Genomic DNA, 11,923 nt, shown 5'->3' on the forward strand with positions numbered 1-11,923 from the left:
GCTTTCTTTTTATTTGCGTTCTATGACCGTCATACGTACCACCTCAGCGGTAACTGGAGCTTTACAAGTCACCGCTGCAGAATTACTAAAAAAAGAGGCATCAAGCCTACCCTGGATCCAAGAGTGATTAAATACACAAAAGGAGGAACCAACAATTGTGAATAAAACAGTGCTGACATTCATGACACTAGTCACAGAAGAACATAACTAACTAATACGCCCTGATGAAGTCCACAGAAGTTGGACGAAACATGCTTGCTATTTTGCCAATATTCATGTGAAAGTTAAAGAACATGTAATGATTTGTGCATGCATTCTGGTTGTCTCTGTATGGATGTACTGTACCAAAGCCAAACCTTCTGGTTTTGTCAAAGCTTGCATTTCTCTTTCGCATTTACAGTGTGCTGTCCATTTGTCATGCAGACCACTGCCTAGCTTACGAGTAACATCCAGTTGTCTGCTTATGTTTGGGGAATTGAGAATATTTGTCATAGATTGAAATACATAACCAACTCCATGGAGTATTTCTCTTAACACTGTAGCCTTAACATAGTTCCAGCTATTACTGGGCAGATGACAAGACAACAATCAGATCTAACAGCTACTTTTTTTCTTTTTGCTGCAGGAAATAAAATGAAGTTTCTTCATAAGAAGAATTAATGACCTTCTACTGACATATATATATATTTGTATAGATACAAATGTGTATAACAAAAGACTATTTAAGACATTGTGCATAGAACCTCTGAAGAATTTCCAATCCAGAGAAAAGGACAAAACAGGACAACATAAGCTGACTGAAGATTCAAGTGACTGCTAATGCTGCTTGACAATGTGCCAACGAAACAAAGAATGCACACAACGGTTCTTCATGTGTTTGGATTTATAAATATATATATATTTGTAAATATGTTGTAAGCTTTCTGAACTTGTACTTTTTATACTGAGCAAGGAAAAATGTGGTAAAAGTGTTTAGTAGCCCAAAAGTGACAGTTGCATCTTTGGTAGGAATGGATGTTATATTTGGTGGAAATAAATAGCCAATGATGTGCCTCTGACTGTCTCTAAAGAACCACTGCCGCCAAAGGATGCTTGTAGAGAATATCTGCATCTGAACTTCCAGTACTGTGGTAATGAATGAGTTCACCAGTAATGCTATGAGATTGTTTGTGTGAGAGGATTTAGTGGTGTATGTTACAGAGTTTATATTTTAGTTTTCCATTGAATAACGAGAAAATGAAAAAAGCATCAAGCTATTCTGCAGCAAGGTACTGGGTTTAAAATCACAAAATTTCCAATTATGGTCAGTAAACTGGTTGTATACGTTCTGCACTATGCGAAAAATGAAGAAGAATTCCTAGTACTTTGCCTTACAGGCTGCAACAATGAGGTACAACCTTTCAAAATGTATGTATGTCTATTAAACTTTGTAAATATACGTCCTGTCGACTAATGGTGTCATTTATTCATACCAAGCGTATAGCACACACAAATTTGACCATAAATTCCTCTCTTTTATCATCACATATCTGGCTTGAAGAGTCAAGAGGACAGCTCCTGGTGCTGCAGTAAAAGGTGGTGGTGCAAAGCACCTGCGAGAGAGCTGTAATGTCCGTTAAACAGACCAGCCCACCAGACACGCATTGTGAGAGGGGCGGCAGCTGATGACCCTGAGGGCGTGCAGATAATGGGCTGGCCCAGCGTCCGCTCAGCCAGCACGGAAGTGGTTAAATAAATGGCCCAGGGCTCTGGGTGTGGTTTCAGTTAGTTGCTGGCCACTACTGTAGTATATGTGTGCCTGTGTCTCTTTCTTGCAGCCCTGCCACAAAAGACACTACACTGGCGACAAGGTTGTCTCACCACTCCGCCGACCCTCGCTGCTGCACCTGTGCCTGCCACCGGCACGTCCTTCATGGGAGCGCCCCAGCCGTGACTCCCATAAGGCCTACCTTGACTTGGTGCGTCCGTCGCAGCGCACGCGGCCTTCAAGACCAGAGCCTGCTGCAGCGTCTGTGCCCTGCATCGCACCCCTGATGCCAGCCAGTACCGCCGCCGAGGTTTTCCTCCTCTGCCTCAGTGCGGAGCTCAGCCATGTGTGGCCCACTGCTGCCTCTGCTCCGCTTCTGGCCGACCGCGCATGTGTGCGCACGTTTAAGGCCCCAGCTGCTCCCTGGCCCTCCAAGCCTTCCTGAACCACGCCGGTGAGTGCGTTCACGTGCGCACAGCCCTCGAGACTCCAGCCAGTGCAGCGCACGCCATGCACAGTCTCCTTTGGCCTTCCCGCTCAGGCCACAACCCCCAGGACTTTGTGTTTGCTGCTGAATAAACGTGGTGCATAGGTGCACCAGACACAAACCCTCTACGCCATAGAGGTCACTGCCAGGCCCTGTCCCGTGCCTGCAAGCTACATCCACGCACATTCTTGGACATGCCCTGCGGTCACGCCTGCCACAGCCCCGCTGACTGCACCGCCAGCCGGCCACAGTTTCACGCCCTGTCGGCCTTGGGCCTACTCGTGGGGTCTACTGATAACTGTCTTGCCTCCACTGGCTGCCCATCCTGGCCACGCCTGATAGCACGCCGCCATGACTACTTTGCACCCGCTGGAGCCCTTTGCTGTCACTGGGCGCCCGCCATCCCAGGCGGCACGCTGGAGAGAGTGGGTAGAGCGCCTGGAGAACTTTTTCGAGGCTGCGGAAATCGCGGCACCACTGCGGCGGTACATGCTGCTCCATCTTGGCAGGGCAGTCATCTACAAAATCTCGAAGCTGATCAGAGAAGGCGGCCCGCCCAGAAACTACTTCACGATGCGCGATGCCATCACGGCCTACTTCAAGCCCTTGGCCAGCTCCGACTACAAACGGTTCCTGCTCCGCCAAGCTTGCCAATTCCCGGAGGAGCCGGTAGATGTGTTCTACACCATGTGAAGGAACTAGCAAGCACGTGCACCCTCCCAGATGAGGACGACGAGGTTTACGCCCAATTCATCCAGGGCTGGGCATCCTCAAAACTATGGGAGCAGGTTCTGCAAGAAAACAATATGCCAATGAGGGACATCCTAACGCTCGGCCGCTCCAAAGAACTGTCGAACACCAGAGCTGCACATATGGACCCTAAACTTGCCATCTCTGTCAATACGGAACCAGTGTGTGCCGTTCGGACCGATTCCACAGAGCCTCGTCCCAGAACTACCCGGCAAGCAACCTCCAAGCCCTCACAACCGTCTCGCAGCCGTCCGTGTGGATGGTGGGGGGGGCCCTACCCCTCATGATGGAGCCTGCCCCGCACAAGGCAAAACCTGCAGTGCCTGTGGGAAAGTGAACCACTTCTCAAAGCTGTGTCGATCAATGCCGAGAAAGAAGCAGAACAGCCCGCCCGGAGAGTAAGAGCATTAGAACCGTCCCCCGACAGTCCAGCTAGCAGTGACATGGACGACGATGAAGCTGACGCCTCTACCTTACATGTAGTCAGAATGCTGAACACGCTTTTGGCTGCCCAGCCTGCGGCACCCATGTGCACCGTCAATGTGCAAGACCAAGTGGTTGCAGCCCTCATCGACACAGGAGCCACCATTAACCTCATGGCTGCCAGCGTATACAGAACCCTGCCGAATCCTCTGAAGCTTCGCCCCACCGAGTGCAAGTTTACGCCTCTTTGATGGGATCGGATGCCTGAAAGGCCCTGCTATTTGCCTTCATATCGACAGGTCAGTCGCCCCGGTTGCCCTCCGCCACCGGAGGATCGCCTTCCATCTTCGGCCCAAGGTAGAAGCAGAACAGCGCCTCCTGGGGCAAGCATGAATCATCGAGAAAGTGAGCGCCCCCACCCCATGGACGTCGCCCATCATCGTCACAAAGAAGCCCAAGCTACCCAATGCTGTCCGCATCTGTGTGGACATGAGAATCCCCAACCTCGGCATCAAACGCGAGCACCACTTGACCCCGACGGTGGGCGACATTATCGGAGAGCTGTCCTGCTCAAAATGGTTCTCGAAAATGGACCTTAGTTCAGGATACCACCAAGTTCCTCCCCACCTGGATTCTCTTCCCATCACAACATTCTCCACACACGCCGGGCTCCGGCGCTACACTCGCCTCAATTTCAGAATATCGAGCGCTGCGGAGGTGTTCCATAACATCATCAAGAACGTTCTTCTAGGGCTAGAAGGCGTCCTAAATGTCCGTGATGACATTCTCGTACATACGCCCACACTAGTAGAGCACGCCCGCGCCTCCGCGCTGTGTTCTCTCTGCTCCGAGACAACGGCCTCACCCTCCACCGTGCGAGTTCCTGCGCAGGGGCATCAGCTTCTACCGTTTCTCGGACCAAGGGATAGGCCCAGACCCGGACAAGGTCATGGATATCCAGGATGCTCCCGCACCAACATCAGTGACTGGAGTCCGCAGCTTCCTGGGTATGGTCACGTACTGCGGACGTTTCATCAAAAACCTATCGGATCTGACTGGCCCCCTGCGTGACCTCATCAAGTCCACCAGCCAGTGGGTGTGGGAAGCGGAGCAGGAGGAAGCGTTCCAGAGAACCAAGGCCGCCCTCTCGGCCCATACGACCATGGCGTACTTTGACCCTCGGCACGAGTCGCAGCTAGTGGTGGAAACCAACCCAACGGGCCTAGGGGCCGTTCTGGCTCAACAGCAAGCCTGTGGTGAGTGGGCCCCAGTCACCTACGCGAGCAGAACCGTCCCAATCACAGAGCAACGCTACTCGCAAATTGAGAAGGAAGCCATTGCGATCGTGTGGGGGTGCCGTCATTTCCACATCTACCTGTATGGACACCCATTTGTGGTAATAACTGATCACAAACCCCTTATCCTGCTGTTCCAAAGATCCTCATCACATCCTCTCCCTAGGATAGAGAAGTGGGTGTTACAGCTCCAAGAATTCCAGTTCACGGTGGAATACAGACTAGGCACCCAAAACCCAGCCGACTTCCTATCGCGGCATGCCCGCCCAGTTACAGAGCCAGAAGCGGTGGAAGCCACGGCCACCGAAGAGTACGTCAGGATGATCATCGAGAGATCCAGACCCCTCCCCATTGCCCTGGACGAAGTGGTACAGGCCACGAAGGACGACCACTGCCTCCAGATCGCCATCCAAGCGCTCTCCTCAGGAGATTGGAAGCCCCTCCAAAATCCGACGCCTTTTCGCACCACGGAAGCACAAGCCACACTGAAAGCCCTGTACCAAGTGCACAACGAACTGTCAGTCTCCACCGAAGGTTGCTTCCTAAGAGGCCCTCGCCTTGTCTTACCTGAACGCCTGACTCATCAAGCAGCTCTCTTAGCATATGGTGCGCATCAAGGGATAGTGAAATCAAAGAATCACCTTCGGAGTAAAGTCTGGTTCCCCGGATTGAACCGACAAGTGAAATCCATTGTCCAGCAGTGTCCTGTGTGTCTGGCGACCAGCCTCCCAAACCGCCCTGCGCCAGTGATCACCGAGGATGGCCCCACCTCCTCGTGGGAAAGAGTCAGCGCAGATTTTGGTAGTCTCCCAGGTGGAAAGTACATGCTGGTAGTCGTGGATGACTTCTCACGGTACCTGGAAGTGGAGATTCTAGCCTCCACAGCAGCGGTTGACGTCATACCCAAATTGGAAAAGGTGATAGCCACCCATCGCCTCATCGGAGAACTTCGCACAGACAATGGCCCACCCTTTACCAGTGCTGAACTCTCCGAATACCTGTTGTCCCACCGAATTGAGCACCGCCGGGTGACCCCCAGGTGGCCCTAAGCGAACGGAGAGGTGGAACGACTGATGCGAACGCTGAACAAGACAATCCAAATAGCCATCGCCGATGGCCAAACCCTGGAGCTGGCATTATATCAATTCCTCCGTGAGTATCGTCTCACACCTCACTGCACCACCGGCATCCCCACAACCCGCCTCTGTTTCGGCAGAGCCGTGACAGATACCATCCCACACCACCCAGCGTTGGCAACGTCTCCAACCCCTCCAAATCAATGGACCGGCGAACAAATACCAACCAAGACGCGTCCAAGAGGAGGAGGGCGGAGGATAGCCTATCGTGGTCGGCGACCAGGTGCTAGTGTGGGACTGCCACCCTGGCGGGAAGTTCTGGATGCCCTTTGAGTTAGATCCGTGGACAGTGATCGGAATAAAAGGTACCATGGTCACTGCCTCCCGAGTAGCAGAAAGAGTGACCAGGAAGGTATCATTCTTCAAGAAGGTTCCCCTGCACGATTTCTAAGAATTCCCAGCACCCAGTGAGCCTAACCCCGAGGAGCCAATCTGCCCGCAGGAGTCCGGAAGAGACAGCAACCATCGCTGGCCCCAAGCGGAGAAGACGGCCAAACCACCCCGAGTCTGGAAAGACTGCCGTACCAGGAAGCGCAAGACAGCCAGGACCTACCAGAGGCGGATGGTTCGGCGGACATGTCTCTGACCCCTCCAACTAGAGACAGTCAGAGCCGGTACAACCTACGGCCCCATCCACGGCCGACCCAGAGGTACCAAGACATTGTTGCCCGCTGCCGACCGCTGTGAACTGGCGAGTGAAGAACCCTGGCGAACCAAGTAAGACTGTTCCACAAATGTTTTACTTGTGAGAGACTGATGATTGTTATTTTGCAGTTTTGAAGTGTTTACCCTGTTGGTGATGTTTTGCTCTTTTGGGTAAAGGAGGAATGTAATGTTGTCCGTTAAATGGACCAGCCCACCAGACACGCATTGTGAGAGGGGCGGCGGCTGATGACCCTGAGGGCGTGCCGATAATGGGCTGGCCCAGCGTCCGCTCGGCCAGCACGCAAGTGGTTAAATAAATAGCCCAGGGCTTTTGGCGTGGTTTCAGTTAGTTGCTGGCCACTACTGTGGTATACGTGTGCCTGTGTCTCTTTCAGGCAGCCCTGCCACCCATGACACTACAGGAGCAAGCAGCAAATGAGCACGGGTGAGCAGGCAGCACAGAAGGAGTACAGGCCGGGAAGGAAAACTGTTCATAAAAACGTGTAGGCTTCCAGGTCAGAGGGCTCAGCTGGATCCACTGTGGTGGTGGGTCGCTGAGAGATGGCCGGAAGATTAAAGTCTGTTATTATGCCCTGGAGTTTGAAAAAATGAATGCTTTCCTGCTTCCTGAAGAGCAGCAGAGTCTGTTCGAAGAGTGTGTTGAAACATTTGGGTTTTTGCATGCAAAGCATCTGTGTCCCCTTCATGGGTATTTTAATATTGGCAGACTGTGAAGATTGTTTGGCCAGTGCAAGTGGCCAGCTGGACATGTCAAGCAGAATCTAGTTGCTGTTGATACACTTTAATACTGTTGTCACACACTGATAGTTATTAACCTGGCTTAAATATTCTATTGCGCAGTACAATACATTTCAGCGAGGTTGCTAGAATCTGAAATGGTACTTTCATTGCACCGGATATACGCTTACCTTTGTCTATTATCCAATTTCTGTTTAACAATTTCTGTGTAACTTTATGTGGGTGAGTAATAAAGTGCATGGCATTTTTGTCTTGCATTGGTATGGTTGCTCACTCATCAATGATCCATTAGTCTTCACACAAAGTTAGCCAACCCTTGTTCATGTTCTCCCTTGTTGTGTTCTTTTATCTTTTTCACTGAAACCAGGAAAATGTATAGTAAAGGATAACCACGCGGCACATCATGGGCTCCTGTCGACGTGATTGTGAAGGAGCTTTAGCCAAATAACCACCTTAACAACAATAATTTTTATGTTGATTCTACTACTCATGAAACCTTGAAGAAGAAAGCAGATATTTTTAAACATGATATGCTGGCTTGTCATGTTTGTGAAGGATGTAAACTAGATCTAACTGTTGAAGATGTAAAAATAAGTGCAGCAAAGTCTGATTCACCAAGTTATTTACTTAGTTTTGAAGAACCATTAGTTTACAGCATGAGTAGATGCCAATCACTTCATATGCTGTGCACTCTCTGCCATCTAATATTGGGCCTGGAACAAAACAACTTTTCTCCAAAGTAGTGTTTTCATTTTCAAGGTTTGGATGCAAGCAAAGGGTTACAAGTGTTGCGGCAAGTAATGGAGCCCCCAATTCTAACGTATGTGTGAACTCAGACCACAATAATGAACGGTGCTACAGGTAAGAGGACAACCCAAAACCTCCACAACAGGACCGAAGTCCTTGAAACAATTGTACAGATGACCTGTGCACACGCTATTTTCATATTATTACTGTATGTTTCACCAAAACATGACAATGACAAAGGTTGAATTGATGTGTTCTTTCCGTGTGTTTTATTCGTCTCTCAGATGCCCAGCCAACACGTGTTTTGTCAGGGTGTAACCCAAGACTTCTTCAGGGCTATCGGACAGATGGCTCGAGTATCTCGGTTTCTCTCCACCGGTTTTACTTCCGTCCCGGCTGCAGCAGCAGTCAATAAATATACACGTGGTGATCGAGAATATAAGTGGTCAGTACCACAACGGAGCACTATACTACTCCCGTCATGCGGCAAACAGCAAGTCCGCTGGCGGCATGGCGTTTCTATTCAAGCCGGCTTGAACACCTCAATTCAACCTTCATTTTCAAGGTGCCTCCCCTAAAATCTGCAAGGCGCCAGGACACAGGCTCCACCTAATATTCTTTTTTTCTACCATAGCTTCTGGACTTCTGTAACGGCTGTTACAACAGTGTTTACTCTAATAACCCTTTCTGTAATCACAACAATTATGAAGTCCACATTTAAAGACTCATTTTCCTGGTGTGGGAATCCAAGTTTCCTTCTTCACTAATGAGTGACCTAATGTGATTATTGATGAGAACTTAGGTGTCAGTAGGTCATTTCTTTTCATTTAGGCCTTTGTTGTAGTTTTTTTGATCATAGTCTCACGCTTCGAATCTTTGAGAAATTGTTTGTGCTTCCTCTTTAAAGTCCTAACAAAAATTTTCTTTTAGCGCACAACAGTTCCCCATATGGTAAGTTATTGTTTTGATTTTCAGTATGAGTCAGCCTTGCTTGTTGAACTCCATTAGTTGAAGTGATATTCCTATATGGGCAACTTTGTAAAGTATTATTTTCTCTATTGTATGTTGAATCCATCCCGGGGTGGCTGCTTCGTTGGGGCAAAGGGGTGTCGCCCCACTTAATTTGTTACCATTTTTTTAGGTCTCGCCTAGCGTTTGCAGCACTCATGCGCTGCTCTCGCCTTGCGAGGGCTTCTCGGAATCGATACGATTCCAGAAGCTTGCTTTCTGCTCCGCCCGTGTTTTGCATTGATGCACGTCATTTTGCATCACCAATTATGCAAAACCGGGTGTTCTGATTGTCCAGGAGGATTTTTAGACCCTCCTGGTTACCACCCCATTCGCTTTTGGTCCCGCCCACCGGGATTGCATCTTTTACTGGCGGCGGGAGAAAGTGTCTCCGAATTAGCCACTAAGCACTTTTTTTTGGTATAGCTTTTCGACGTCCCTCACTGCTCCTCAGGCTTTGTTTAACGTCCCCCCCTACACAAACGCCCGCAAATCGGGCTCCTACATAAGACTGTGTTCGTTTTTATTTAAATGTTTTGCTGTGCGGGCCGCTTACACATTTACATATGTTTATTTAAACATTTTGAAGCGCGGTCCGCTAACATTAGCGGCAGCGCTTAGTTATTTACATTTTAGTAGCCAACCCGCAAGTTGGGCTCCTACATAAGACCATGCTTGTTGTTGTTGGGTGGGGTTGGACCTATTTGGGGGATTTTTTTGTCACAACCTGCGCTTCTTTTGGGCCTCTTTTGGGCCTCTTTTGAAGGGGCATCGAGCATGCTTTTTTCCACTTCTGAACTGACAATACTGCCCTCCACTGGAAGACTGGAGGTAAGTGCCACGTTCAGAAGCTCATCTGAAGCGGGATGGTTGGCATCTGAAGCCAGCCGAACAGCTGTTAAACCGGCATCAGACCCACTACGATTAGTGTGTGACTCCCAGTTTCTCGCTAGCCCTGCTCCCCGTGGACAGTGGTGTGTCTGTCATGGACACAGAGGGCCTGTGGTACAGATGGAGGCTGGGCACAACAGCTCCATGGCTAGCCTGGACATGGTCGGCTCTGCCAGGGTTCTTTAATCCCTTGAATCTTTCCTTCCAGGCGCTTCCACCATGGCGTGTATGAGTAGTGAGTGGGTGGGTATGCGTTGCGTGTGAAATGCTCCTCGCCTGCATTCTTCCTGTGCAGCCTTGGGACAGAACTGGCAGTGTCAGGCTGGTTTATACTGTTGTACAAATAGCATAAACAGAGCATGTGTCATTGGTGCACAGCCAAACCAGGGTTTGTTACACAGGGCGATAGATGTCCCTTTGCACTGCCCCGTGAGGGCCAGCTGGCATCGGTGGTGGGATCTCAGATGCCTGCCGATGTGTTTATCAGACAGCAGGATGGACTTCGCGGTGTCGAGAAACTGTGCACATCAGTTTTTACATAGAAACAGCAAACTGTGAGTCTTAAAAATCCAGCGGTGACCTTTTTCACACGGAAACAGGATCATGTATTCACAGGGGCGGTGGTGGTGTTCAAGATCCATGCGGGTGACTTTTGCTGAGGTATTTGTTTTTAAAAAGAACCGTAAGTCAGTGGAGTCTGGAGCATGCCTGCTATGTTTTGGACGTTTGTAGTGTCAGAGGCAAGAAGAGATTATTTAAATTAACACTTTGTTTTTAATTAACGTTTCATATTGCACTTGTGATCTAAGGCTCTGTGAATCATATTTTCCAATCATTATTACTATTATTCACTTTTTTTGAAGCTGAAATTAACCATCTCAGAAAGATGGAATTCTGAGCCTGCCTTTTTGGGATTCGAAATTGCAAACTGCAGATCACCCCATGTTTAAGCGGAAAATATTGAAACTGTGATCCATCCTTTGACTTGAGTTACTTTTTTGGCAAGAATCCTCTCACAAAACATTCTCTTTAAACTTCTCGGGCGTGAGACATTCATTAAACTCCATACCGCACCCATTATCATTTATTTTGAAAAAATTGTAGGGATGTGGAACCTTGTGGGGTAATTGTATCAGGATTGGTTTTTCAGGGGTTCGTTCTGTGCATCCCTGTGAACTCATGTGGTGTATTTTTGTTGAAGTGGATGCAGAGCTCAGCATCAATTGCAGCTTGAGAAAATAGTTGATGACCAGGCACATATGTGTAATGTGGGGGCACACTGATATAATTTTCTTGATGTTGGGAGCTCCTGAAAATTCCTCTTAAATAACTGGTTATTTCAGGAACACCTTGTTCTGCAGCTTGACCCCCAGGCTACATTGACAGTATATGCCTCAGCACCATTCCGTGTAGGTGGTGGCATTAGGTAATGCCACCTCAACCCATGATCTGTTAAAGATATTTGTGAGGTTGTCCAGGGATAGCGCCAGTATTCTCAACATTCAGAAATCTCCACACTGATTTGATCATAGGGTCAGTTTTAATGAATGAGGCCTCTTATGATGGAGGAGATGGTACAGAGACCCTGTTGTATGAGTCTCAAAGAGCGAAGACACTCCAGGAGTATGGTTTTTGGTGTGCAGTAGCTGGGGTATCAGAGCTCCTAACCCTGTGTGGCAGGACTGTCCACCATCCTTGGAATTCGTTTTCTTTGTTGAAATGCTGCAGTGAGAATAGTTGGCCGAGGGTATAAAGTAGATTCACTTTGAAGGGTCTAGGAGAGTTCCAAGACCAGGACCACCATACTCAGCGCCCCTATGCCCCCATTGCCTGAAATAAACCCATAGTATAGCGAGTGTTTTCGTCCTAATACCAAGCTTAGTACAGAGACAAACCAAGTCCCCTAAGGCAAACTTAAATGTAGTCATCCCATGTGTTCTGCATCTCACAGTTAGAAGTTGTGTGTGGGTGTGTGTGTGTGTGTGTTAAGGGCAGCGGCAAGTAGCTGGGACGAAACAAGCATTTGCAATGCAAA

General features: G+C 49.0%; 1 protein-coding gene across 3 annotated transcripts in view; it reads left to right on the top strand.

The window, feature by feature from the left end:
- Nucleotides 1-1,438, top strand: part of DENND2B (DENN domain containing 2B) — a 1,017,138-nt gene extending 1,015,700 nt beyond the window's left edge. For all 3 annotated transcript variants that reach the window (XM_086955999.1, XM_086955998.1, XM_086956000.1), the window contains one exon: nucleotides 626-1,438. In XM_086955999.1, coding sequence (XP_086812125.1) covers nucleotides 626-660 — 35 coding nt within the window. In that variant the 3' untranslated portion in view covers nucleotides 661-1,438. The remainder of the gene's footprint in view (nucleotides 1-625) is intronic.
- Nucleotides 1,439-11,923: the final 10,485 nt, after the last annotated feature.

This window comes from Lissotriton vulgaris, chromosome 2_1 (assembly GCF_964263255.1).
Source record: "Lissotriton vulgaris chromosome 2_1, aLisVul1.2, whole genome shotgun sequence".
Taxonomy (NCBI): domain Eukaryota; kingdom Metazoa; phylum Chordata; class Amphibia; order Caudata; family Salamandridae; genus Lissotriton; species Lissotriton vulgaris.